The sequence below is a fragment of the Cygnus atratus genome, chromosome 12 (genome assembly GCF_013377495.2).
Source record: "Cygnus atratus isolate AKBS03 ecotype Queensland, Australia chromosome 12, CAtr_DNAZoo_HiC_assembly, whole genome shotgun sequence".
Taxonomy (NCBI): Eukaryota; Metazoa; Chordata; class Aves; order Anseriformes; family Anatidae; genus Cygnus; species Cygnus atratus.
The window spans coordinates 9,661,265-9,688,963 of record NC_066373.1 but is presented as its reverse complement, the minus strand read 5'-3'; the positions used below and the strand labels follow the sequence as shown (position 1 = coordinate 9,688,963).

Here is a 27,699-nt window from a genome sequence, read left to right as displayed (position 1 = left end):
TCACCCTCCGGCACCAGAGGGCGCTGCCGAAGGCCGCCCCCCGTCGCGGGAGGCACCGCCCAGGGCGGAGGCGCTGCCGGGGCTGCCCGGGCGCCGCCTGATCGCGTCGCGGCCGCGGCTGCGGGCGGTTGTGCGGCCGCGTGGGGCAGCGCCGGGCCGGGCAGGGCGCAGCCGGGAGCGGGGAGCGGCGGCGGCGGCACCGGGCGGTGGCGGCAGCAGCAGCGGGCGGGCCGGGGAGAGGGAGGAGCGGGGTCCTCGGCGCGCCCGGCTGAGGTCACTCTTTGTGGCTGCGGCTCGCAAGATGGCGCCCGTGCTGGTGGAGAAGAAGCTGCTGGGGCCGGACGGGCCCGGCGGCGCCGAGCTGCCCAGCGAGGAGGAGGAAGGGCAGAATCTGTGGTGAGCCCCCGGCCGAGGGAGGGGTGCACACGCGCGTCCTTCGTGCCCCGCCAGCCGGGCGTCCCGTGCCTGTCACGGCGGGGTCCCCCTGCCCCGCGGCGCCGCCCCGGCCCTCCTGCGGCGGGCGGGAGCCCCGAGCCTCGGCTGCGGCGGAGCCCCGAGCCCCGGCCGTGGCGGAGTGAAGCCCGCAGCCCGCTGACAGGAGCTTTCCGGCCCGCTGGGGGAACGGGGCCGCCGGGGATGGGGGCAGAGCCGGGGGTTGGGTCGTGGCGCACGGGGGGTTGCGGTATGGGGCCTGGGGGATTCGATGTGTTGCTGTTCAGTCTGTTATCAGTTTAAAAAGAAAAAGAAACGCGTGTGAAATGCAGTAATGGATTGTGGGAAGAGTTAGTCATCAGCTGGGAAGTAATGCTGAGCAGTAACGTGAGCTCTTCTGCGGGAGAGCAGCGTCAGGAGGCTTCAGTGCCCGTGCTCTAGGTGCTATAAAAACTTTCCTCAAAAAGGTGGCACGCTTCTGGGGAGGCTTTTTATTGAAATGAACTCAAATCTTTATCTGCAACCAGCCTAGTTTGTAAATAGAATGAATGTGACTGGATTGGTCCGCGTAGATCTGCTGAGCTCATCAGCGCTGTCAGACGAGCGGTGTGTGCTGGTGCCTGTGTGCAGTGTGTGCCTGTCAGCCTAACGAGGACGATGCTCTTTTTCTAGGTCTTCGATACTGAGTGAAGTTTCTACCCGGTCGAGATCTAAATTGCCCTCAGGCAAAAATATTCTTGTTTTTGGTAAGTAGCACATGCAAGCATGAGGATTTTCTTTTTTTGGTAGAAGCAAAGCATGTCGAAAACAATGATGCAAACAAATTGACGTATCATTTTGTTAAAATTAGCTTATGTAATATGATCTATGGCATTCTTGTCTTCAGGCTGGTGGATTTATTTTCTTTCTGGTTTATCCTGTTAGTTTTATAAGATATATTTAAATAAATGGAATGTAATACTGAACAATGAAGTGCTTCTTTCTTATTGTTGTGGTATAAGCTGTTGGATTCCGCTAGAACGCTTAAAAGAGTATAGTAAGTGTGGTCCAAAAATGTACAAGAACACTTCTGATTTCCTAAGTGTGTTTTGGAAGTCTTTTCTACAAAGTTAATTCTGAAACTCTTTTTTTTTCTTTTTCTTTTCCTGTACAAACTTACTGGCAGGTGATGATGGTTCTGGTAAAACCACGCTTATGGCTAAAATACAGGGAGCGGAGCACGGCAAAAAAGGAAGAGGACTGGAATACTTATATTTAAATATTCACGATGAAGACAGGGATGGTAAGTTTATTTTGTATGTGATCTTTTCTACAATAATAGCTGACTTGCTTTTTTATAGTTCTGGTTTCATCAGTGTATTTTGGGTTACGCCCAAGTACCTAGTTCCAGCATTATTGGCTATGTTTTATAAACTATATCACTTTCTTAAGTGAAATGCATTTTGTGTTTGGACTAGTTTCTCCTTTTTGTCTGTTTCACACTTCCCCTATGCAAGAGGTGAAAGTACACTTGAGCTATTGGTATAGCTCAGGATCCATCTACTTTTGGGGTAGATGCATTTCCTGATGTTGACTTACCAGCAGATACATTGTCATTTCATACAACTGCTTTATAGTTATAGGAAAAAAGTGATACATTGTCAGAATTTTGGTTGTTTTTTTGTTGTTGTTTTCTTGAAGGGACAATGAGTGGCATTTTGGTTAATTGTAACTGCGTCATTTTGTTAGAATTGAATGAAGAATAGAATTTGGATTTTATTTTCTTAGAATGGAGCTTGTTTCTTTGTCCCTTGTATTTCTTTTTGTTGCTGTTAATGATAGGTCTTTTCTAGTAGATGGGAGGCAAGAGATTGATACAAGCAGGTCTAACAATGAGAATACTGTTAGGATATTGTTAGGAAGGTTAGAGACAGGAAGAAATGAAGAGTGAGCTAATTATCCTCACTCCTAAATCTTCCTCTGCCTATCTCATTTTGGGCAAAATTCTGGATCTCTTCATGATAGTTTCCTTCCCCCAAAACTGGGAATGATGGTCTTCCAACTTGTGACCTTCTGATTTTCCAGTGCTGAAGAGGAAAGCAATGATGGTGTTTCATCCATCTTTCCTGAAGAAAGATGAACTGGGTAGATCCTAGAACGGTATTTTGGAAATGGAAATGTACTGCATAAGTGATTAAGTACCATATGTATCTGGTTGTTATGGAGATTGGTCCTGTGCTCCTGTGGTAATAAACTGTCTTCAGATACTAAGTTAGGTACCATTAGTACATGAGTACATTGCCTGTGTCTTCAGTGGCCACCTGATCTTGCAGTTCCTAAAAATCTTTTGTGGTGTAATTTTCAGTGTTGAGGCTGTTCTTCACTTTTTGAGGTTCTTATTTTAAGTGCTTTCTCCCTGTGTATAATTTTCTTTAGTACTGCGTAAGTAGTTCAGGGTGAAAAGCCTACTGTTAGGGGTGTTATGATAGCTTGTGGCATCAAGCTTCTTGCAGCTTCAAAGGAGATGGTATTGTAAGCAGGCGATTGCCAGGTGTGCTATTCTTACTGGTGCTGTTAAACCTCAAGTATGTCTCCACTCTGGAACTATTTTGGGTCTGTTTGTGAGTATCTGTAAGTGATAAGTATTTGATGTGATTACGTGAAGCTTGTCATAAGAACTCTGGCACTAGTAGCAGGAAAAAATGAGACCTTTTAGTTTATCAGACTCAGCTGCAGAATTCAGGTCTTTGCGCATCCCTTTAATGGTTGTGTTAGGATCTAATAATATCTGCCTCTTTCCTTTTTGTCTCATTGGTGTCATCAGCAAGCAAAATAAATAGCAAAGTAGGTCAGGACCTCCTGGCAGGCAGAGTTAACACTGACTTCTCTAGGACACACTTGGTTTTGTTCTTTAAACTTTTTGCATGCTTTAGGTGTGTGTAGTCAGACACAGATGTGGGAACAAAGCCTATATAACTGTCCCACAGTTCTTGGAAGTCATAAAAAATTGAAGATAGGTATTCAGGAGCTTACTATCATACACCCATTTTTGAGGGTATCTGCTTTTTATTATACCCCAGTCTCTTTGAGATCAGCAAACCACGAGGATTTCCATGGGTGCCAAGCCAACCCTGGCAGATGAAACTAGTGGAATAGTGGAGTCAAGATCTTTTCAGCTTCTTTCCCAGATGCTGGAAGACTTCTTTGCTTTTTACCTTTTTTCTCTTCATTTCATAAGAGTTTATCCTTTCCAGGGAAAATAGTTTGGCCATAGTGCCAAGTTATCTACCTCCCTTTGGAAGTCTTAAGGGAAATCTTCTGTGTTGCGTCTTATTTTTACCTCTCCCCCTCCCTTTCCTGTCTCCCTCATTAAGGTATATTTGAATCTGGCTCCTCCTTCGTCCTACACAAAGTAGAGTTGTAGAGTTACTACTTCATGCTGGGTCACACAGGGTGCATAATTGAGTTTCCTTTTTGTCTTTCCACTAAGAAAAGTTAAACAAATTTAATGAAAGTTAAATTTATAAAAAAAAGGTTGGTTTTTTTTTTTTTAAGGACCTCTGTGCCTGATACAGGTGTCCACTGACTTCTTGTTTTCACCGTCACTGCCTGTTTCTTGGCAGTGCCTCACAGCTAGCTTGGATGTCAAGATGCATGTCACCACTACCTTGGTAATTAGCTGGTTCGGTTCTGTTTCTGCCAGATGTTAGTTGTTCAATGTAATGTGCACTACTTTGGTCCCTAGGTCTCAGGATAACTTAGAATAAGTCCACTACTGAATCTCTGCCTGAAAAATCTTCTCCTTAGGGTACTATCCCCAGGTGTGCCTAGGCTAAGGCATTTGTTCAAGATGAGGCTCGGGGACGCCTGACAAGCAATCCTGAGAGAGAGAGGATTCTCCTAGATCATTAGCCTCAGGTACAATATCTTTGGAGCGTATGGCTTCTACATACATGACACCTTAGTTCATCTGGATGAAAGCACTTAGAGTGCTAACTGTAGAATTAACTTAGAACATTTAATAACCTTGGAGCTCAGGCCCTAGATTCCGCTGTTAGTGGAGTTTCCCAGGGATGTGCTAAGTCTGAATTTTTTGCGTTGCTTTATGATGAGCAGATGTCTTGTGTCTGTGCTTGCTTTTGAGAGCTGAGAGTCTTAATTGGTAGGATATAAAGGGGGGCTCTGCATCGTTTTCTTACAGGATATGTTTTTCTAGAGTAGCTTTCAGAGTGTCTTAGGGTCAGAGTTAAAGTGAGGATGTGCAGCAGGAGAGTGCGGCAAACTATATCAACCGTTGAGGTGGCTGGTTTGGTAGCAGTGAGGTATCAGCTAGCAGGCAATTATAAACACCATGGAGGTTTTTGAGTTGGACTGCCTCAGATTGCAAATGCAATACAGTAGGCTCTGGCTGTACCAAACATGCAGGTGAGGTACAGCCATTCTGTTGTGGCGCTCCTCCTTGTAAGAAAATCAAATAGTCTTGTTTCTTTGCCTCAGGTTTGGACTGGCCTCAGTCACACCATGCACACGTTCCAGTTGAACTGGTTGTTCCGGAGTGAGCCAAGTGCTGATGGTACACTGGTTTCTAATGGGAGACTATTTTTTGTCATCATCTTTAAAGTCATTCTCTTGAAACTGTTTTTTTCACCATTTTGCTTCTTTTTACGGCTTGGATAAGGGATATGATATTTAATTACCACCATTACATTTTGAATAAATACAGCAGATGTAGATGCAGTTCACAGAATCAACCATCTACAGCAAAATTCATCAGAGATGAAAAATGCTTCTCGGCTCAAGGGATAAGGTATTGACAGGATTTAAAATGTAATCTTGGCAGCTATTTTAATAGTCTTTAGTTAGCAACACCTGTTATTCCAACAGGATCTGATAATTGTTTACTCAGTTTCGGTATCTCATGTCACAAGCGTTACGAAAGGTCCAGTTAACATTTGCATCGGATGACTAATTGGGAGCTTGACGTGGTGCTGACAAAGTTGAATTTGCCGTCAAGTCCTTGCCAAATTGTGAACAAGCAGTACTGTATTTTTAAGTGTTTAATATTCATAGCAAATGTAAATGCCAATCCATACCTGATGGTTGCCTTTCCTTGTAAGAAAGGAGGAAACCTTTCATTTTCCTATGAAGCTATCTTTAACAGACAATCAAAAAACAACCATTGTGTACTGTGAGTGTTAGGCTTTAGGCTTGCAGTCACCCTGGCAGATGGATTTCATCTGAGCGGTAATTCTGCTGTGTGTTCTAGTTCCACTCTATTCTAGATGTTAAGTAGAAATTAAACCCTTAAATAGGACAGAGGTGTTTAGTAAACAAAACCTTTGTAACCTTTAGAATCTGGCTTAAAAAAGTGACTTAAAATCAGTGAATTAAGGGGTTTGTTAATTTTTGTTGCTTACTAAGATGTGAAAGTCTTTCCTGTGACTCACACAACAGGAGAAGCTATGACAGTGCTATTGAGAGTTGTAAATTTTCATAGGTTGTAGATAGACTTAAGTTAGTTCTTTAAAACTTAGCATATTTGCTTCAAGAAGGCACTGTGCTATCAAATGTCTATTAATAACCTGTAGCTCATGGAAAGTCCAAGGACTTGTTGTCCACTGGTAGATTTTTGCTTCTGGGAATGCACAAAAAGGTGCAGGGATAAGAGTCCTGCAGAGATGGTTAATGTACGGTTGTGTTGGTGCTCACATTGTGTTCTAGCTTCCCCTCTTCTTCTCCAAACTTTTACCAGACTTTCCTTCAGTCTTTAGAAGCCTTCCAACAGCTTTCAGTTCGTGCATCCAGTGCTGTGAGAATCCTTGCTGGTATCAGTGAGGTGGTCTGCTGCAGTGGGGGGGAGGAGGAAGGGGAAAATAATTGCTGCATGGTGTATTTCTTAAGTACAGAGTAATGATTTTAACTGTTTACTGCAAACAATAGCATTGAAGTGCACAATTGGAAGTTAGATATTTAAGTTAAAAACACATTTTTTGGCCTATTTGGTGATGACTGATGTTTGAATAACTTAGGATACTCTAGCAGTACTTAAGTAGGAGCATTACAGAGATGCTAAAGGAAGATTGCCCACGTACAGCATCTCGATGTAATCTGGGCTGCTCAGTAATGTTGTTGAAGACCTTATTAGCAAGGGTTGTATGTGTATTTCTGTGCTCATTTCTCCTTCCAATCTCTTTAGTCAAGTTTTTGCCTTTTTCTAGAGACAGTGTTTTTGATCCTGATGGGTTCTTATGTTGTGACATGATTCTTAAGTTAGGACAGCCACAGAGACTGGATGTATTGTGTGAAGTTGAGAGGTTTGGAGCACATGACAGGGAAATACAGGGGGCAACAAATTGGAGGAAAAAAACAACCCTGCAAGCCCTGCAGCAATTTTGAAAATCTGTACTCTACAGTGATGGGTTTGCTGATCTAGTGCATAATATTTCATAATTCACCTCTCATCTGTAATACTTGTGGAGACCCGTGGTTCTCTCTGGACAACTGTAAGAGAATGGAGAGTATTTTGGAAGAGATAATAGGATGAGCCTAGTGGATAGAAACAAAGGGAGTTGGCTTTTTTTTTTTTTGAGGAGAAGGCTTCTGAGGATAATATAATTATTATTTTTTTAATTTGAGTAGAATTGTTTATCCAGAGTGCCTGAAACATCGTTCCTAGATGATGTTCCATTTTCTTTTTTTTTTTCTTTTATTGCCAAAGTTCATGTTTGGGTCAAAAATTCTCATGCCAGCTGTCCGTTCCAGCTGATTATTTCCCCTTGCATTTCAACAAAAACTCTTCAGTCACTATCAAAATGATGTGGGGAGAAACACAAAAACTAAAAAACAAATCTTTGGTATAGTACTAATTCTACAAAGAGGCTGTAAGTAGAAGGCAATGTTAAGTCATTGTGAATTAGGAGCATATAGCACAGCTTTAAAGTTTGGTAGGCTTTATGTTTATCCTGTGTTCGGCTCCTCCTACGCCTGTGCTAGAAACCAAAGCTGCTTATTGCTTGTATCTTGTTTGCAGCTTATTTCTGTTGTAAGATATCTTCAGTATGTTAAAACAGTGTCTGAGGGACCCTTAGGGCTTTCCAGCTGAGCTCATCTATACTGTAACTCCCTTTGGAACTTGGAGTTACATTTGTGATATGTGTATCCTTGATTTACTTGTAATATCCCTGTTTAAATTGAGGAGTGCTATGCAGTATCTAGAAACTGTTGTGTCAGCTGTCAATAAGAAAAGCCAAAGAACAGAAGTTATAAAAGTTAAAAAGCTTCTGAACCAAGAAAAGTCCTCTTAAATGGAAGCATCTGCCAACTAATTTGGGCATTTATATATGCACCTGTGTTAAAAGGTAAACCATCAAGATCTGCTGCTAGCTGGGCTCTGGTCTTTGATTTAACACTGATGCACACTCCTCTGTTTGCTTACAGACTAGCAAAGCAACGAGTTGGCATCAATTGAGCTTCAACTGTGCCTTTTCTTTTCAGATCATACCCGCTGTAACGTTTGGATTCTGGATGGAGACTTATACCATAAAGGGCTATTGAAGTTTGCTGTTTCTGCAGAATCCCTGCAAGACACCATAGTGGTCTTTGTCGCAGATATGTCTAGACCGTGGACTGTTATGGAGTCTTTACAGAAGTGGGCCAGTGTCTTGCAAGAACATATTGATAAGCTGAAAATTCCTCCTGAGGAGATGAGAGACATGGAACAGAAGTGTAAGTGTTTGTGCATCCCTACATTCTTGCCCCTCTTTCTTTTTTTTTTTTTTAAACTAGCTTCTGCCACTTTCTTTTGTAATGATAAATTTCGTCAAACTATCGTTTTGAGAGTGAGCTGGGTAAGAATTGCTTTGAAGTTATGGTGACAACTCAAATTTGAATGGACTGTTAGGCTTTAAAAGAACTCTAATGATTTTGTTGTGCTAACAAAATTTCAGGTGGATTAATTTTCTATATTCCTTGAAAAATGAGATTTTGATGATTTAATTTTTAAAAGGCCATTTCTTAAGCTAGCTATATAGAATCACAATTTTAAAAGTAGTGACAAAGTTCACTAGCAAAGTGAGTGGTTTGCTTTACTGTGGTATCCCAGCCAGGTCTCGTTCCCTACTGTACTTGTCTTCCGGTAGGTCTTGTCGCCCTTGCTTTTCATGAGCCTCAGACCATGATCCTGGTACATCTCACTCTTGCCTTTCCTACCCTGTGACACTAGGAATGTTGTATAAATTAGGCTTCTTTCCTTGCATATCTGTGGCAGGAAAGAATTTGGCACTAGCAAGCAGTTGCTGCTGCAGTATTATTTTTTGCAGCTTCTTTTCTTTTCGAAAATAGTGTTGAGAGTTTGTAGGGAGTTCTTTTTTCTGTATCCATATTGAATTACTCCAAAGTAAATTCCTTCAGTGGAAGGTCCTTAGCAACATGTTCCTTTTTCAACTCAATTATACATCCAGACTGGTTATGGGTGGTTGTTAGTTTTTTTTCTTTTTTTTTTCCTTCAGGGTTGGTTCCTGGCTGCGCTGGAGTGTTTAAACCTTGCAAATACTGTCTAGTAGCTTCCTTAGATTCACTTCAGGGAGCGGTGTAATCTGTTTGGCATGTGGGCATTCAGATGTATTTGTATAGCTCATCTCCTTTCTGAATGTTAAATGATGCTTTCCCAAAAGGGTTCTGTCTGCAGCATACTAGTTAAAGTATATACTTAACAATTGAAACCATCTGGGGTTTGATCATCAGGCTATATTAAAAACAAAACAAAATTATTTTTTTTTTTAAGGGTAAAAGCATTATTTTGGGGGGAATGGGAGAAAGGCAATTCTGGTCTCAAAATACAGCAGCTAACCTAATTTGCATTTTTAAGAATCACATGAAACTTTATGACAATCAAAATAAATCTGGAAGTCTGGAGTTCTTTGTGCATTTCAAGTTGAATTTTGAAGAGAAAAAATGTTTTCAGCCTTTGCTTCGAATGCCCCACATGGAGGAGCCAGTTAGAGTTGTGGCAAAGCTTTGGTACCGTGTTTGGAGAACTCAGAAGGCATTCCAGTAGTGCTGTCTTGGAGATTTCTAACTGGAAGGACCTTAGAAATTCCTAGTTTCTCATGCTCTTTAATAGAGTTGAGGGAAAAGGAAATTTTGGGATTTGTTTTACACACTTGTAGGACTCTGCTGCCATCGTATGGCTGAGCGGTGAACTTCAGTCCAATATCATGCAGGTAGGAGAGGGGCCGCCTAAATGTCTTCTCTCCCAAAATTCCCTCCTGCTTCTTTTCGTAGTCACTGTGCAGGGCAGTTGTATCATCTCCAGTGCACGTCTTTTAACTTCTTGCAGAACTTAAAGGCCAGATGTGTGCTCAGAACTTTGGCCACCATAACTTGTAATTCTTTTAACAGCAAATTGTGCCCAAGAAATCCCTCTTATAGTTGTGGCCATATTAGCATAGCTGCCTTGAGAATATAATGCACACGTGCCTGAAGAACGCTTTGTGACTATAGTCCTCAAAAAAGTCTATGTCAGCAAAGTTTTCCTTACTAAAATTCTCCTGCCTGTGCTTTCTGAGATATGCTGACACTTAGAAAGTGGAGAATCGGCTGTGTAGCAATAGCCCAATATGGAAAAAAAAGGGATGATGAAGCACAGCTATAAAGCAGGCAGTCAAAACACAGGGACAGGGTGCAGAGTGAAGAGATGTGTTAAATTCGTGCCAGTAAAGCCCCAGTGCAGCATAACACTACATGAAGGCACGTATGTGTTTCTTGATTTCAGCTTGTATGACTGTATGTTCTTATGCTCGATTCTAGACTTAAATTGTGCATGTAGACCAAGCTGCATGTTTTCAGCACTCACACTAGTTACTGCACTCCTCAGTTGAAGTGATCAGTAGTTCTTGTTGACTGCAGGGAAACATTTTCAAGTATCCATGTGAAGTGTTGCTAGATTCTTTCTCCATCACCAGGATGTTATTACCGGCTTCCAGAAAACCTTTTGTTAGCTCACCATTCCTGACGGAGTTGAACTTTGGACTGCTTGTCTTTGCTTTCAAGGTTTTTGTGGCCTTTCTCCACCCAGCCTTTTGTTTTGTGTTTGCACGAGTCAGTATCTTGTGATAAGTGTTCAGTATCTCGTGATACTGACTCCTGGCTTTGCTGGGTGGATGATGCTGGCCTCCGTCTGGTTCATGGGAAGCCTTTCCTTTGTGTTAAAGAGCATCCAGAATGGGAGACAGGACACCTATATGGAAGTAACAGGCTGCCTTGAAAGAAATTGTTTCTTTCTGAATTATTTTAAGTGTACAAAGAACTTGTCTGCATGCGCTCCTATCACTGAGCTGCTCTGCAGAAATGCCTTGCTAAAAGCTTTGCTAGTGTGGATTTAAACTATGTCAATTCCAATGTTCTGACTTAATTCATATTCTAATTCTGATAAATCACTGCTTAAACAAGACATTAAGTTATTTAAGGGAAGGTCTATGTTTTGCTTCCGTACTTACGTCAGCCCAGCAGAAAAACAACTAACAAAAATTAGGAAGTGCAGAAATGAAATATACTTGTAAAATGGCTATTATGTTATTCAAGATACTTGTATTCAAAGCCAAAGGCTTGAAACACAATAATGTTTATCTGAGAGTTAAATAGTGTCCCCTGCTCAGGCTGAATTAGTCTTTTGTGCCTTTTTTGTGTCTTAAATACAACTGAAGGAGTTGTTAAGCTAAAGCTAACGTGGATTATGTTAAGGAGAAAATATTTATAGCTTACTTTAAAGAAGGGAGGAGCAAAGGGTTTATTTGATCTGTTTGGGTACATGATGAACTTCAGGTCCGTTAAAAGTCTCGGAGTGGAGATCAAGTGAGGAAGTAACAGTAATGGGAGGTAAGGAGAAAAAGTATTAAATGTCTGTGAGGCAGAGATATGCTGTAGGAGAAATTATCTTGGATTTCTCCTAGAAATTGTTGCTGAGAGGTAGTCTGATAGCACTTGTGATGCAGGTTTACTTGGCTTTAACCAGGCTAAATGTTGAATGGGACTTGGGATTGAATGAGAGTCTTGAAAAGTTGTTTTAAGAGCCCATCGCTAGCTGGCATGTGAACCACTTGAAGTAGTTGAGTACAGAAGCAAGATCCAGTAGTTCGAGCTTCGCACTACTGCTTTTTCCTGCTCTCAGCTGTACTTCCTTGCTCAGCAGATGCCCTTGCTAAGTAGAGCTGGGCGTGTATTCCGTAGCCGTTCCAGCTGCCGGTGAGGGATGAATGCCAGCCTGCTGCCTTGCTGCCAGCACAGCAGCAGTCACCTCCACGGAGCGGTTTTGTTCCCTCGTGCGTGGTTCTGCAGGGAGAGAGAGGCACAGCCTTGCTGGTGGCAGCTCTGCGATGGTGATGGTGATGTTGGTCTGCGAGGGAAGAGCCTCAGCGTCAGTGGTGCTGCTGATGTCCTGAGTGATTGCCTGTATCACGGGATCAGCCGTAGTTTTCAGGGGAGGCTTTTCCTTCCCAAACTTGAGGGGTTTTATATGACTAAATAGCTTTGTAAACATTTGTTTTTCTCCTTTGCTGTGACCAAAGTCAAGCAAGCTAATATCGTCTGATTATAAAGCAGTAGTAAATTTAGACCAGTATTGCCAAATATTCTCTCACATCTGATGAAGGCAATGAGGTTTGTCTGAATGATTGCAGGGAACATAAATGGTACTCTGTGAACTGCTGAAATTAACTTGTCTTCAATAGTTTTTGTTTGTTTGTTTTCTTACCCTGAGCTAGGAACAATCTGCTTGGTTGAGTAATGAAATGAAAACTTTTTTATCCTTTTCTCCTGAAGTGCTTTGGAATTAACCAGCTTTCCATGATGGTCAATGATCACATTTAATGTGCAGCATATATACGGGAGTTTACATTTCCAGTTGCTGAGTGTGAACCAATACTAGAGGAAAACATCTCTTTAAAAGCATTGTGGTTTCTTCTCCACCAGAAGGCACTGCCTTCCCAGCTTTAAAAGTAATTGGATTCAGTGTTTGGTTTTGTTGTGTTTTTTTTTTTTTTTTTAAATTGGTTCCTGGGAGATACTGAATTGATGGTTGAAGTAAAGGTCCATATTTAAAGTTTTTTTTTTTAAGCTTTGCTCTGGACTTGAGCTCTTTTGTTTCCTACAATGATGACACAATTTGATGCTTCTGATGAAAACTGTAGGTTGTGCAGCTTTGAACAGAATTGTTTTTTCTGCTTTGTGTTTCCTTCCACATCCCGTTCTGTTGCAGAAATGTTCCTTATTTTGAAAAGGTGCGATGACCTCATACTGCAGGCTCTGCATTACAAACTTCTGAGGCTGTACTGGTTCCCAAACCTCAGATGTATCGGATGGCCCTGTCACGTGGCTGCATGTACTGAACAACAGTCTCTTTGTGAATGTGCCGTAGATTCGGAGCTCTTACCAAGAGTTTTCCTCACTGTACATGCAGTCTGCTCTCACCATAGCTCTGGTGACGCTCTGCGCAATAAAGGTGCCTTCACAGGAGCAAGTCATGGAGCTTTGTGTGCCCCTGTGCTGCACGCTCCCCGTGGCTGAGGCAGGAGGCAGCTTCAGGTGGGGCTGGGGTGCGAGGCAGCACTTTCAGGATGCACTGTGCCGGGGCAGGTTTGCTTGGGCTCTGACTTTTATCCTCAAAACGGACATTTGGGGAGTAAGTTGCAGCCCAGCTTTGATAAAGGAATGTGTGGGTCCCAATGTGCCTCCAAAATGGTGATAATACTATTTCTTAGGCACTTCAGTGTTTAATAGTATTTGCTATTACTGGAACATTCATCCACGAAATGGAAACAGAGAACACATCTGATTTTCTCTGGACTCCATGGTAGTTTTGCAGAATGTCTTTTCAGATAGCATTTACAAGTCACTGAGTATGTATTTATGCAGAGTATATTTTATATTTCTAGCATTTGACTCCTGTAACAGAAACGTAAACCGAGTAGTAGTTTCTAAGGTTAGTACAGTACAAGTGGCTGTTTCAGCTTGGTGTTTTCTGTGCCCGTTTACATTTTCATCATGTTTTCTTCTTGCAAGACCAGATGCAAATTGCACTTAGTATAGGTTAGGTTGCTAAGCTAAATTTACATCTTCTTTGGGAACTCAACTATAATGAAATGCATCGAACTGAGGAATGTGCATTTGTGTATACCATAACTCTTGCAGCTAGTTTTGCTGATTTGTAATGGCCCCGAATTGCATTTGATTTACCTTGTTGTAAGTTCTGGGGGAGGAGAGCTGTGTTTGAAGGGGCAACCAGGCTTGAGCTTGCATTTTGTAGAGATGTCTAGTTAGGAATAGATAAAATTATTTTAGGTCATATTAATTATTTTTTTTTTAAAATAACTAGTTCATTTGTTTTGTCTCACAAGTATCTCTATCTTTATAGTTATAAAGGAGTTTCAAGAGTATGTAGAACCTGAAGAAGGCTACCAAGGATCACCGCAGAGAAGAGGCCCTTCTGGCCAAGAGGATGAAAATGTTTCTTTACCTCTTGGAGAAAATGTGCTGACTCACAACCTCGGTATTCCTGTGCTGGTAGTTTGTACAAAAGTAAGTTTCTAGTTCTGTTAGCCACTGTGGAGAAGTTTAATTACTCGACCTTTAGAGCATCTGCTTTATACAGACATGCTGAATTAATTCTAGATTTCTTTTAAAAATAAGTTTCTGACGTCAGTGTCTATTTTTAATTTTGCAGAAGGGTAATAACCTTATTTAGTTGTATGATAATTACTTTATAATTTGTTTTATTGTTGGCATTTTAGAACAAAAGGATTAGTGTAAATGTTTATGAAATATTAAAGAAAATGTAGAGACGTGCTGGAATTAAATGGATTTTTTTATCCCTTTCTTCCAGTGTGATGCAGTGAGTGTACTAGAGAAGGAACACGATTACAGAGAAGAACACTTTGACTTCATTCAGTCACACATTCGTCGATTCTGCTTACAGTGTATCCTTTACTGTAAAGAGATTTACTGAAATCTGGGAGCAAAAAAATAATGTTCTAGTGTTTAATTGCACGTAAAATCAATCTGAGAAATTGCACTTCAGAATTGCTTGGTATTTAGTTATTTATTAAGTAGCATTTGTTGTCTTAGAAATGCTTGAAGGTGTATAAAATTACAGTTTTAAAATCATGCATGGGATTTTGAGCTTTTCTTCTTTTATGAAAGACTTGTCTTATGTTTTGTAAGGTGTTTTTTTTTCTTTTTTGGGTGGGGTTGGGGTTTTCTTTAGTTTTGTGTGTGTGTTTTTTCCTTCTGTTGTTGCTTGTTTGTTTTCCCTCAGAACTTGTAGTTTTTAAGAGCCTGGGGGAGTAGGTAACTTCTGTGTATGTCCCCCCTTCCTTTCCCCAAATGCTAAATGGCTATAGCTTTTGCATTTAATTACTTCTCAAATATAGCTCTAGTAGATACGTGACCATTAGGCCTCTGTTTTAAAATTACTAATATCATTTGAAACCTGTATCTTACATGTTTTTCCTTAAATAAGTAATCAGATGGAGCTGCCTTGATTTATACATCGGTTAAGGAGGAAAAGAACCTTGATCTGTTGTATAAGTACATTGTACATAAAACATACGGTTTTCAGTTTACCACACCTGCCTTAGTGGTAGAAAAGGATGCAGTTTTTATGTAAGTCCATTGTAAAAAAACAATCTGAAAGCATATTGGTCATATTGAACTCTACACGTAGATAAAGGATCTGCATCAATTATTTTGGTGCATTATGTTTTTAGGCTGGAAATTGAATGTGAAATGCTATGCTAAATTTAACTTAGGTACTTTAAACAAGTATCTTTGTTTTCTTATTTCTCTAATGAGCAGCAGGTCCACGTTGCAAAACTAGCCTTTGAAAATAATATTCAAAGAAATAAATGAGTTTTTAGGGGTTGCTGGTTTTAGCCATTTTTCATGTGTGTGATATACTTCTAAATATCTCTTTTCATTATTTATTCTTAGTCTTGTTTTAAACTGAAGTGACTGACTAAATCTTTTGAGGGACTTCAGCACATACCTATTGTACTTCCAGCAAATCAGAAGTATATTTTACATGCACCAGCTTTTGATTTTGTTACTTTGGATAAAAAATATCTGGAGTATACAGGCTGGTTCTGAAAAGAAAAATAAATAAACCTGAATGGTTTGTAATGTTCAAAATCATCTTATGTGAGTCTTCTGAAGCCCTGGATTAAGTAAGTGTAGTGCATATTACTTGAGAATTCAGCTGAGAATTAGGGTTGACTTTGGCTAAGACTGCCTTGTTCAGGTAGCAGGCAGTAAACGATTGGTCTCTGTAGACATACTTTCTGTGGCTCAGAAGGCAAAGCTTTCCTTCAATTCTTTTTATAGACCTGCTGGTTGGGACAATGAAAAGAAAATTGCCATTCTACATGAAAACTTCACAACAGTGAAACCAGAAGATGCATATGAAGACTTCATTGTAAAACCTCCTGTAAGAAAGGTAGGAAAGGTTGAACTTTTCCCTCCACTGTCCCCTGACAAATAAGTTATTAACAGCCATTCAGGCAAACAGTACAATGTTGAAAAACTCTAAATCTAATTTTTTTTTCTGTATCCAAATGTATAAGGCATCAGGCTTTCATTTTCCACTAGCTTAAGATACTGCAAGCAAACACTGAAGTCATTCACTCTAGTGAATCAAAGGCAGTCCAAAAATATCCATTTCACATGAACCTTTCTGGATGTGCTGTGCAAAAATGCTTTTTGAAAACAGAATACTGTTTTAAGGCTTCAGCAGTTTACACATACGGACATGTAATTGAGGCTATCATGTAGAGGCAAACCTTGTAAAAGAAGAAAGCATATCACTAGCATTGCATTATTAATGACAGTTCTTCATGTAGGGCAAGAGCAGAAAGTAATCCATGTAAATTCCCTATATTGTTAATTTTGTTGGAATGGGCACATAGGAGCAGTTTGTGTAAAATGGATAATAAGGAAAATTGTAAATTAAATCGTATTCTGGTCTGCATTGTAAAGTTTATTTTACAGTGTTCCTACCTACTGTTTCTAGCTCAGGTGGCAGTGTTTGGAAAAGGGAGAAGATAATTGAAGCTTTACATGAAAGCTGATTGTAACTCATGACACCTGTAGGAACTTGTGATTGCATCAATAGTTAAAATTGATAAGGCCTGTGTAATGCTTTTGGGAGCTGAGGGATTGAATCTGGGGCCTTATGGATAAGATAATATCAAGTATTGGAAGAAATGTTAATGAGATTAAAAAATAAATTTGTAAAGATAAATATGGGTACTTACCAAGTGCTCGCCTTCTGAGGAGAATTCCCGCAGGCTGGCTTCCATGCTAGTCTACTCCATTCACTTAAAATACTTTTTCAATTTCAGCCTCTTCAGTGCTACTACTCTTATGTGTGAAGGGAGTTACAAATATTTTAAGGAATAGTGTTAAACATTTGCTTATCTTTCTTTGCTATTGATCATCAAGCCAGAAAATGTTACAGTAATTGCAGTTTCTGTTTCTAATAAGAGAAATATTTTTCTCAACAGTTAGTCCATGATAAAGAGCTGGCAGCAGAAGATGAACAAGTATTTCTTATGAAGCAACAGGTAAAAATGGAAGATTTTTTTTAAAAGAAAAAAAATCCTTACTAATAAGATTTTACTTGAAGTTCTCCATTGATGCCTTCAGTTTTCCATTCCTTGTTTACTTTACGAGACAACAGCTTCTCAGTTTCTCACATTTGAATGTGATTGTGAACTAATAATTTCATGCATACAATTAGAAAATGTAACCACTTGTCTTGGCAAATGGTAAGGATGATCAAAACAGAAATCCTTTATATTCCAAAGGAGAAGAGTAAGAAGATCATTTGAAATTTCACAACATACGTAGGTCGATCTGTAAAATACAAGTACTTGAAAAACATCTCAGCATTGCAGTTTTCTTAGAGTTGGAGGCTTAAAAGACTTTAAGGTGTCAAATTTGTCCATGCTGTATCTTGTTATTTTCTTATGTTTATAACAACTGCTCTGTTTTTAAAAAAAAAAAAAAAAAAAAAAAAAACATACCACCGTAATAACAGTTTTCTATATAGTTGATTATAAATATCATAGAGTTTGCAGACTTGAGTGTCTATGGTTCTGGCTTGTAGTTCTGAAATGGCTGTGTGAGAAAAAGGACTGAGGCATGTTTTTTCTTTATAACTGGTGGTATTTCCTCTAGTAGTAAAGTTTGGAAGTATATAAATATCAAAGAGGAAGTCTGTAAATATCAGAAAAGTGAATGATGAAATAAAGTAATAGTTAGTCAGCTTCACTGTATTTCATTCCTCTGTAGTTTCTGGAAAATAATTAAAATTCTTAATATGTTGTTTTTGCAGTCATTCCTTGCCAAACAGCCAGCAACGCCTACAAGAGCATCCGTAAGTAGATCCAAGAGAAGAGTAGGAGGTGTTTTGTTCCTTTCTAGGGAAAAGGGAATGATTCTAACATGCAGAAGCTCATTTTATAAATGTAACACGTGATTACAGATACATAATCTTTCCAAACAGTGGAAAATTCAAAAATATATGGCGATATTTTATGATGTTGCTTAAAAATTACTTCATTCTAACTCACTGTGGAAATGTAAAAAATATCTGATGATTTTTGAACTGAAAATTTCCTACGCTGATTCTTTCTCTTAGTGGAGGCACATGACCAAAATAGCCTGTGATATTTATACATTTTTTTCTCCATTGGCACACTAAGTGTCAATACAAAGGTTAAAAAAGTAATTTGTACACAATGTTGCATTTACTCTATGTAACTAGTCCATTTAATTAAGTGATTTGGAATTTTTTAAGGAATCTCCTGCAAGAGGGCCTGCAGGATCCCCAAGAACTCAAGGCAGAGCTGGACCCGCCAATGTACCCAGTGCCTCACCAATAACATCAGTTAAGAAGCCAGATCCAAATATTAAAAGTATGAATAAGCATTTTACTTTTTTTTCATGTGTTGTTTCCCTTAGAAGAAACACTCCTCTTTTGCAGAAGGACTTTGGAATTTATTTACTAATGGTATAGTGTCAATTTAATAAGAAGAATGAATTTACAGCATAGATTCAGGTTTTTTTGGTTTTATTCTTTGTCATTCACGTAACTTGGAGTTCTGTTATTGCCAAGCAGTGGGACAGAGTTCAAATACATTAATTTGTTTACGTTGCCTAAATACATTTATTATATGAATCAGTTGGAGTATTAGTGGAGACTGCTTTAAACTCCACACAGGTTTATACGTCACATACTTTATTCTGGAATCCACAATGAGACCTGTTCTTCTACTAAATCCTCTCCAGAATGTTATTTTCTCTAGTACCTGAAATAACTTGGAAATTGAACCCCTTCCCCTCCTTCACACTAAGATGGGAATTCCACATTGTTGACTGGTTCCTTTCCTCATAAGATAGAGCTCTGCATTATTGAATGTTTTTTTCTCTGCATTAAGGAAGTAGGTAGGACAAAAATTTGTTTTGAATTATGCACTTTAGTACCACAGTTCACTTACAATGGATAACTTACTCATCCAATTCCAGATCATGGCATTGCTCTGTAACTAAATTCTGGTTTATGAAAATCAGTGCAGCATGAAAGGCTGCTCTAAAATTTCTGTGCAGTTTATTTTTAAATGGACTTACAGATCTTTAAGTTGCACCTAGATGTTTTATACTTTGTGTCTTGGCTTTCTACATTTAGAAAAAGCAAATGCATACAAATGTTTAATTTAACATTTTGTGTCCCTCCATCCCAGAAGAGCAGTAATGTGTTTTCAGTCATCTCTGACTTGGCCAAAGAAAGCAGAAGGACTAGTGTCTTAAAACTGAGCAAGGGAGAGACTTTCCTGTATTTGAGGTTTATTTCCTTGATTGGTAAGGGTGTTACATGTATATGGAAAAGTAAGTTCTATCATTAACCAGCATTAACTATTCTGTCATGTTTATGTTTGTTTTTTTGTTTAGATAATGCTGCAAGTGAAGGTGTTTTGGCAAGTTTCTTTAACAGTCTCTTGAGCAAAAAGACTGGCTCTCCTGGAAGTCCTGGTGCTGGAGGAGTGCAAAGCACAGCAAAGAAATCAGGTATCGGATCTGTTACTGCAGGCTGTTTCTGTATTTTTAGTACTTTATTTGGTCCTCATTAGTCTAAATGTGTCTATCTTTTAAGCCGTTCAGTTAAGTGGCAGAGCTTGACAGATGATACAATGCCAAAATGTGCAGTCTCTTAAAGGATTAGATTACTGCAACTCCATGACTCATGGCTTCTGTTAAACTTGCTATAATTCAGTACTCTGAGTGAAATTGTACTGCTGGGATAGAAATGACATCTGATTCTTGATTGTATTCGAAAGATGCTAATATTTTACATAAGAATTCCTTGCCTTCCTGACACTTAACTGCTACTTGAAAGAAATGTGTTATGTTGGGTTCAGCTTGTAGTTTCCAGTCAAATTACTGAAATCTCTCCAGAATTCAAGTTTAAACAAATTGTTTGTTGTGGCAGCTTGAGGTTATTCTGTTGTTAATTATCTAGTATTTTATTGTGATCCAACACAACTGATAACTGATTTAGTGGATTTGTTGTGTGTGTGTGATTGTATTGTATGACATATTTACTGAAGAGCAATTACACTATTTTAGGTGGAAATAAGAGAAACCATCAGAACACTATGTAGAAAATAAAGTGCTCTAAAGTGTATGGTTGTTCCACCCAATGTTAGAAATTCACTTCTTTGTTGATTACTTAGCTGTTTCTTTTCAGTATTGGCATTCCCATCACCACTTATATTCAGGAGCTTACTTCCAGAATTATTTCAGTACTAAGTTATTGGTAGATATTCTACTTCAGATCCCAGACTTGTGAAATTGTGTGAAATTTAAAAAGAAAATTTATGCCAGACAGTGAGGATGTAACTATTAAGAGGTCCTGAAACTATCCATGGAGAAGAAAAGGATTTTTTTTTTTTTAATTGGGAAGAGTTTTACATGTCATTTCATACTCTGAAAGCTCAAAAAATGGCTAGAATTTGACTTATGGTAAGTTTGTGTTTTTTTTCCCTCCATTTATAATGAATTTTCTAAATCTCCTAAATAAATCTTATTAAATTTATTTACTAAAAAAGTAATGATAAAATATTTTTGTGTTATATACTCACTTTATTTACTTAATATAATTTTATCTATGTTACAAATACATTTATTACATTCTGCCTGAAGCTAGAGAGCCCTCTCATTTAAACACTGAAAGGTACCCCCTGCTTCATCCAGAGCAGCATCGTACGCTTAATTACTGCACTGTCAAATTAGTCCTACTTCTATAAAAACAGTTAGACATAATGGTTAGGGGTTATTTCATCCATGTTCTTTTCTTAAAGCAGAATCAGTTACGAAGTTCCTGACTGGTGATTAAAAAGAAAAGAAACAAACTTAGAAATAATAGATGTAATGTCATCTTTCCAGGAAGTCTATTCCAGTTCTTTTTTCTTTTCTTTCTGTCTTATAATCAGTATCTCTTTATCTCAGCACTGTTTGTCTTGTTCAAGGGAGACAGAGATCAGTGTATCCCATCTTTCTTGCAGCAGTCTTCTGAATATTTAAAAACTGTTAATATTTGTCATGTGACTCTGTCTGGACCACAAAAATAGACTTCTGTCAGCCTTTCCTCACAGGGCATATCTATGGCACTGATAAGTCTTACTGTTCTGTGGACTGCCTACTCAGAAGATCTGTTTCTTTCGGTGCTCAGAGATGAATACAGCGCTTCAGACAAGGCTTTGTCAGCCCTAAGTAGGGGTAACTTAATCTGTGTTATGTGTTGTGCTCCTGTTTAGACATCTCAGCGTGATGCTAGGATTTTTTGTCTGTATGATATTAACCAGGATTTGTTAACAATACAGCAAGTTTAATATGATTTCTGCCTCCTAATCGGATGTTTGATAGTCTGTATCAAATGACCTTAGTATTTCCAAAGGCACTATTTTTTGCTTCATCATTGTTTTGCATTCTGTTACTATACACAGCTTTGACAATTTATATAAATAAGTTTTTACCTCCAGTCCTGTCATTTGGAGTTCTTTGTAGTGTCTTTGAGCACGCTTGCCAGCATATCTGATAAATTCAACAGTTGGACTGGGTAGATTGCTGTTTAAAAATAGTGACTAGTAATATGGGTAATTAGTGAGTTATTTTATGGATTTGTAGTTCATTTTTTATGAAATACCAAGACTTCTTTTTTCTAGTTCATTTACATGAAGATTGTGTGAGATGGTATCAACTATTCTCCCTTTTCCACAGGAGATGTTATCTTATGATAGAAAGAAATCTTGATTGGCTTGACACAGCTTTTTGGTAACAGATCCATGTTATTGTTGTGCTGCTAGGCTGTTCGTAAGCATCTAAAACGTCATTGCAGTTTCTGGAAAAATACTAGAGTAAAAACTAACTAGTCTGTAATGGTCTCTCATCTTGCAGTCTTCTAGAACACCCTGCGTGTTTCAAGAGTTTTCAAAGATGACTAATGGCTATGTGTAGTTTTCTTTTGCCAGCGTTAACTTCTAATTTAAATAGATTATTCCTCTCCTGAGACATCTAGAGAGAGCAGTCATATCAGTTCTTAACTTTTTTGTTTTGTTAGACTAAATTAGACAACTTATCCTCTAGCCGTCTGTTAAAAGTTGATCTCTTTTCCCTGCTGGTTTCTTCTTCTTAATTGCCATCGTTGGCTTATTTTTCTCCAACATGAGTGGTTAGAATTTTATGCAGCACTGCAGATAAATTTCATTGTAGTGCCTGCTGCAGCATCTCTCTTCCTTTGCTGAAAGTACATCTGAATGATCTCAAGATTGCGGTTGGCTTTTCTTGGCTGTATTAAGCTGGCAGCTTGCACTCGTCCCCTGACTTTCTGAACAGAACAATCGACTTTAACTCACAAGAGAATATGCCTGGTCCTTGTCAGCTGATGTTCTCACATCTTATATTCAACTATGATATAATTAAGCAGTACTGAGAAGGTAAGCACTCCTTCGTATCTGAAAAGCTCTCCTTGAGTTTATAAGGCACCCGGTGCTGGTGATAAGATTACTTGATCTTTTGTGGAGGAGTTGAGGAGGATATGACTTGTGGGATTAGGAAGTCTTATTTACGGCAGCCTCTTCTATGTGAATAAATGTACTGAAATGATCTTTGTGGAGATTTTAAGTGCCTAACCTGAACTCTTTAAAGAGCTCTAAATTTTCAGAAGGTTGCTGCTGAAAATATTTTGTTTTAAGGAAACCATTTGTTTCTCCCACAGCTATGAGTATCTTGTGGTTGGAATTTTGAGAGTATTGTAGGTTGAGGGAGACGTTATGGATTTCAACATACTGGTCAGCCTAACTGATTGGTTTATGAAATGTCAACTCTTACATGAGAGAACTCTCAAATGCTATGTTATGTCTGTTTCCATGCTGTGCAACTTCACGTGTCCAGCATGCTTTTATGTTGCTGGAGTGTCTGTTTCCATGTGTAAAACTTGATAACTCAAAAAGCTTCAAATGGTAGGTTCTGTGCTGGATTTTTTTTTCCTCGTGGACTTGTTGGTATAAAAAGTTACTTTATTTGTATATACAAGGAGGTATTTCCACATTCTAAGGTTTCATTTACCCTTTCTGTGCAAAAGATGAAGAACTAGGGTTCTTAGATCTCACTCCACTCTGGAAAAGAAAATGCATACAATTGTATAGCACAGATCTAATTGACTAAGGCCACTACCATCTTGGACAATACTCTTGTAGGGAAAGTGAGAGCAAATATCATGGAGAGTAAATTATCATTTTCTTAATCACAACTGTATATTTCTTCTCCTTTGAAAAGTGACCACTTCTGGTGGCGGTAAAGGGGAGTATGTGAACCTACATGTCACTGAATAGCTTAGCGATGGTTTACATGTCTAATATGAGGTAGTTGCAGGACACAGCTGCTTGGTATTATTTTGGAAAATTAAGAATTGGGTTCATTTGGCATAAAAATGCCACAGTTTGTTTAAACCTACTTTTGTCTGAGAGGGTTTTGGTTTTTTTTCCTGATTCAAGGTGCCCTTAGTCTACAAAGGAAGTTTTTTGTATTATAAATTTATAAATATGTTATAGTTAATTTACTAATTTATTAATTTTGTTTATTTACTAATGCTTTGAATAGATGCTATTAAGAATACCATGGCTTATGATTAGTATTTAAATCTAAAACCTTTACAGTGATTAAAGGTAGCCTTTTAACTTAGTTATGTCTTTGTACTTTGGAAAAAACACTTAAATCTCTAACAGTGAAATCTTGCCTTCCTAATGTTTTCAGCATGTACCCTGGAAAAAATCCACCTAATATTTCACACACATTTGAACTAGAAAACAGATGCTTGTTAAATTCTTTGGCTATGTAAGGAAGCTGTACATAGTTATATAATCTACTTTTTGTCTAAAAATATAGATTTTTAATCTTAAATGCTTGTATGCTTTGAGCATTAGAATATAATGTTCCAATTTTAGTGATTAATTTGTCTGTGGGTTTATAATTTTCAGAATGAGGGAATTAAACTGTAGTTCAGTTGGAGAATTGTTAAAAAGCTTTGAGTCTAATATAAAAATGTAAGAAACGTTGTTCCATGAAATGCTTCAGTGTGTCTGGTTTCAATTGAAGAAGTCCTTTGAAATGATGGCTCTGAGATAATAAATGAATATGCAATTCATGTCCCCCTTTTTAAGGGAAACATTGTCTGCGGACATAAAAGAGTTAGTTGTTTAATACTGAAACACAGCAAGTATGACCAAACAAATGTGATTTTTGTAGCAGGTGTTCTACATACCTCAGAGAGCTTGTGGTTAAAATCTGGGTTGAAATAAACTCCTTTCTGTGTGTACTAATAATAGAATTGTATACAGTTGATTTTTATAGAAAAGTCTATATGTGGTTGTTTTTAAAATGTCAGTTGCTCTAAAGTATGTCACAGCTATTTTGATGCTTCATGTTTTTGTATAATTCAGCATTTTGTCTCCCTAAAGTGAATCAAATCTTAGTATATCAGTTTTTATCTAGCTACTGCATGGCATTTAGTCAGGCTCTGTTCTTGGGTAGGTAGGGAAATAACAAGCAATTAAATGATATATTGACATTGAAAAATGAGTTTATCAATAGTTGTACTCATCAGTAAGAATATTTCATTGAAATGAGATTGCTTTAACCTTGCTTTGTTTTCTTTTTAGGACAAAAAACAGTTTTGACAAATGTTCAAGAGGAATTGGATAGGATGACTCGCAAGCCAGACTCTATGGTAACAACAAACTCTCCTCCAACAGAGAATGAAGCTTGATAGCGCTTAAAGATGCATATGTAAATGACCAAATAACTATGTATATTGATCTGATAAGACCAGGAATTTTCTGCTATGGCAGATGCTATCAGTTTTCTTGGGGCAGGGGAAATGAGCTTACTATGTCATTGCCTTGTCCCAGTAAAAAGTGCACATTCAGGAAGTTTGCATATAAAATCCCTCAGTATAAGATAACCATTTAGAGTTTATATAGGGCAATTCTTTTGGTTTTTGAGGTAAGCAGGTGCAGCTGCATTTCCTGTTGTGAAGAGCACAGAGAAGTAAAATGCAGAATTCTTACTAAAATAATACTACTGACTGCACACAAGGCAAGAAAGAGAAATGACATCTTTCAGAGTTACTGGAATTGGCTACTCATATGTTTGCAAATGCATTAAATACTTGGAAAGGTGGTGGTGGTGGTGTAACAGAAAATTAATTAGGTGAAAGAAGCCTAGGCAGGGAATGGAGCCCTAAAAGGGGAAACAGATTTGGGTCAGTAAGAAACTAGAATGTTGGATTGACTGGAGAGGAGCAATGTTGTTAAATCCTGTGTTTCACATAGGGTAAATAATCACTGTTTTAAAAAGACTACTTTACATTGGAGAATTCCAGGCCAAACACTAAGCATCATGGGAATTTATTCTTGTTATAAGTCTTGTTTTAGTTTAAAAAAAAAAAAAAAAAGTCTAAGTGTGGATGCCCTTGCTGGTGTAGCTGACAAAGGGAGAAACTATAACTTGTTTAGATCCAAGTGCCTGGCACAGCGTGTCTTTAGAAGGTGCTTGAACTTATTGTGCACTGTAGTACAAACAGTCACTGTTTGGTTTTATTTTAAAATCGGTAGTTTGGCAATTTGTATTTAATTTTAAGTCCTGTTTTCTGATAGCTTCTGCCTTTTTTTATGCCAAGAGGCTAGCCTATGAAGAATGGTGGGTGACTTACCATTTTCCCAAAATGAAATGTGCTACAAAACACTCAGTGTTTTTTTTCTTACTTTTTGTAACTAAATATTAGCTACGAAGCTGAAATTGATTCCTGCCTTAGACCTGTGGAAGTTGTTAAAAAAGCTTTCAAGGCCCTTGTTCCAACCACATCTGCTGCAGGTGCAGCCAACTCCAAATCTGAAGGTAACCTAAAAAGCACGAATGTGTAGATGATGAACATAGTTGATAACTTGTTTTGTATATTTTTTTAATGTAGCATTTCATTTGGAAAGATGGGTTGTGGTTGTCCCCGTTGCTGTAACGGAGCTCTGTCCATGGTCACAAAAAACCATCATTCTATAAAAACAAACAAAACTGTTATGGTTACTGAAATGGCACTTTGATTTTATATACGGTATGCTTGTTTTACATGTACACACTACCATAAATTAAAAATACCAAGCATATTCTGTGCTCTTAATGTTGAAGGGAAAAACCACAATTTGAATTATGCAGAGTTTACTTTTTATTGATATGAACTTGTTGTACTAAATCTGATGTCTGGATATAACTTCCCTAATATATACTGTTACTTAAATATACAGAATTAGTTTGACCACTAACACAGTACTGGATGTTAACTTCAAATCCTATGTTATATCAAGAGGCTGTTCTTGTAACTCTGTCTAAGCATTATCTAGAAAGCTAAGAGTATTTACTTGCCTCTTTGACAACCATTAACATAAGCATGTTATTTGTGCCAGTTTTTTGTTGAAAATATTTTTTTACTTTTTTTTTTTTTTTTTTTTTTTTACTTTTTTTAAAAATAAAAGGTATGACCTGAAGTTATACAATTGTCTAGGTAACAGACTAAGAATGTGGATGGCTGGTGGGCTATGTGGATATACTTCCTGGTGTAATGAGTGCCAGTTGCAAGTTACCACACCAGAAGTAATTACACTGTCCTTCTGACACTGAGAACTGAGATTAGAAACTAAAACATCAAAGGCATGGCAGGAAAATTGGAAAAGTATGTGATTGTAATGGGATAGAGTTTGAAAACCTCAGTCTGAAACTGTATTTTTGTCATCTAACCTGGTAAGCACTTTCTCTAGCAATATGGCTAAAACTTACAATTGAAGTACTTTCTGGTTTTATAAAAATGTTAAATATATTTAAATTAATCAAAACTGATAATGTATGTTAACCTATCAGCCTTGCAGAAAGATGCTTCTGACAAAACAGAAACAGATTTCCAGTTTCTGATTGCAAGTGAATGCTCCTAGTTTATTGAAAGAGTTATGTAGCATCCTGTGGTTGCCAAAGTCTGTCAACTTTGGTGAGCTGCACAGTTGTTCTTCTGGTGTCTTCAAGCATTGGAACCAAAGGCCAAATTGCAAACAGCCTTTACATTTTCAAGTGGAACTTCATTTTATTTGCGGATACACTTGTATGGTAGACTGTTTAAACTATTATATGACTATATTTATATGCATTATAGTGACTGCATCTACTGTTCATGTTTAAACTAAGAAAACAAAAGATGAAATCATTCAACTTGAAGCAAATATAAAAGTTTAAAGATTGGCCCTCCATAAAAATGCTGTGGTTATGCTGCTTGATTTTAAGTTTGCACTTTTTTTTATTGGCTTTTAAAAAAAAACCTGTTTAAACTGAACAGAATTTCGTATTTTATTTAATTTAACTATGTTGAAAGTGACTGCTCTGTACATCATGAACTTAACAATATACATGCTGTAAATGAAAGTTCACTGTCCTGTATACTAAGGGTTTTGTGGTTTTTTTTTTTGTTGGATTTTTTTTTTCCACCTTACAATTAGGACTGCAAATGTATGAAACAAACCTTAGTCCAGTTGTATGGCTTTAACCAGGTGCAGTATGCAGTCATGTGGAATCTTGCTTTCTAGTGCTGGCAAAATAAGGACATCTTTAATTACTGGCTTCAATAAACACGAATCCAGACTGCTT

At 38.2% G+C, this 27,699-nt stretch overlaps 1 protein-coding gene across 1 annotated transcript; it reads left to right on the top strand.

Annotated features, from left to right (window-relative positions):
- The first annotated feature begins 177 nt into the window (after positions 1 to 177).
- Positions 178 to 27,699, top strand: DYNC1LI2 (dynein cytoplasmic 1 light intermediate chain 2). Its single transcript, XM_035543491.2, has 13 exons — positions 178 to 396; positions 1,105 to 1,178; positions 1,598 to 1,714; positions 7,906 to 8,136; positions 13,820 to 13,983; positions 14,288 to 14,381; positions 14,931 to 15,066; positions 15,784 to 15,895; positions 16,962 to 17,021; positions 17,795 to 17,836; positions 18,260 to 18,377; positions 19,411 to 19,527; positions 24,678 to 27,699. Exons 1-13 carry the CDS (start codon positions 302 to 304, stop codon positions 24,782 to 24,784), a joined length of 1,467 nt encoding a protein of 488 aa, XP_035399384.1. The 5' UTR covers positions 178 to 301; the 3' UTR covers positions 24,785 to 27,699.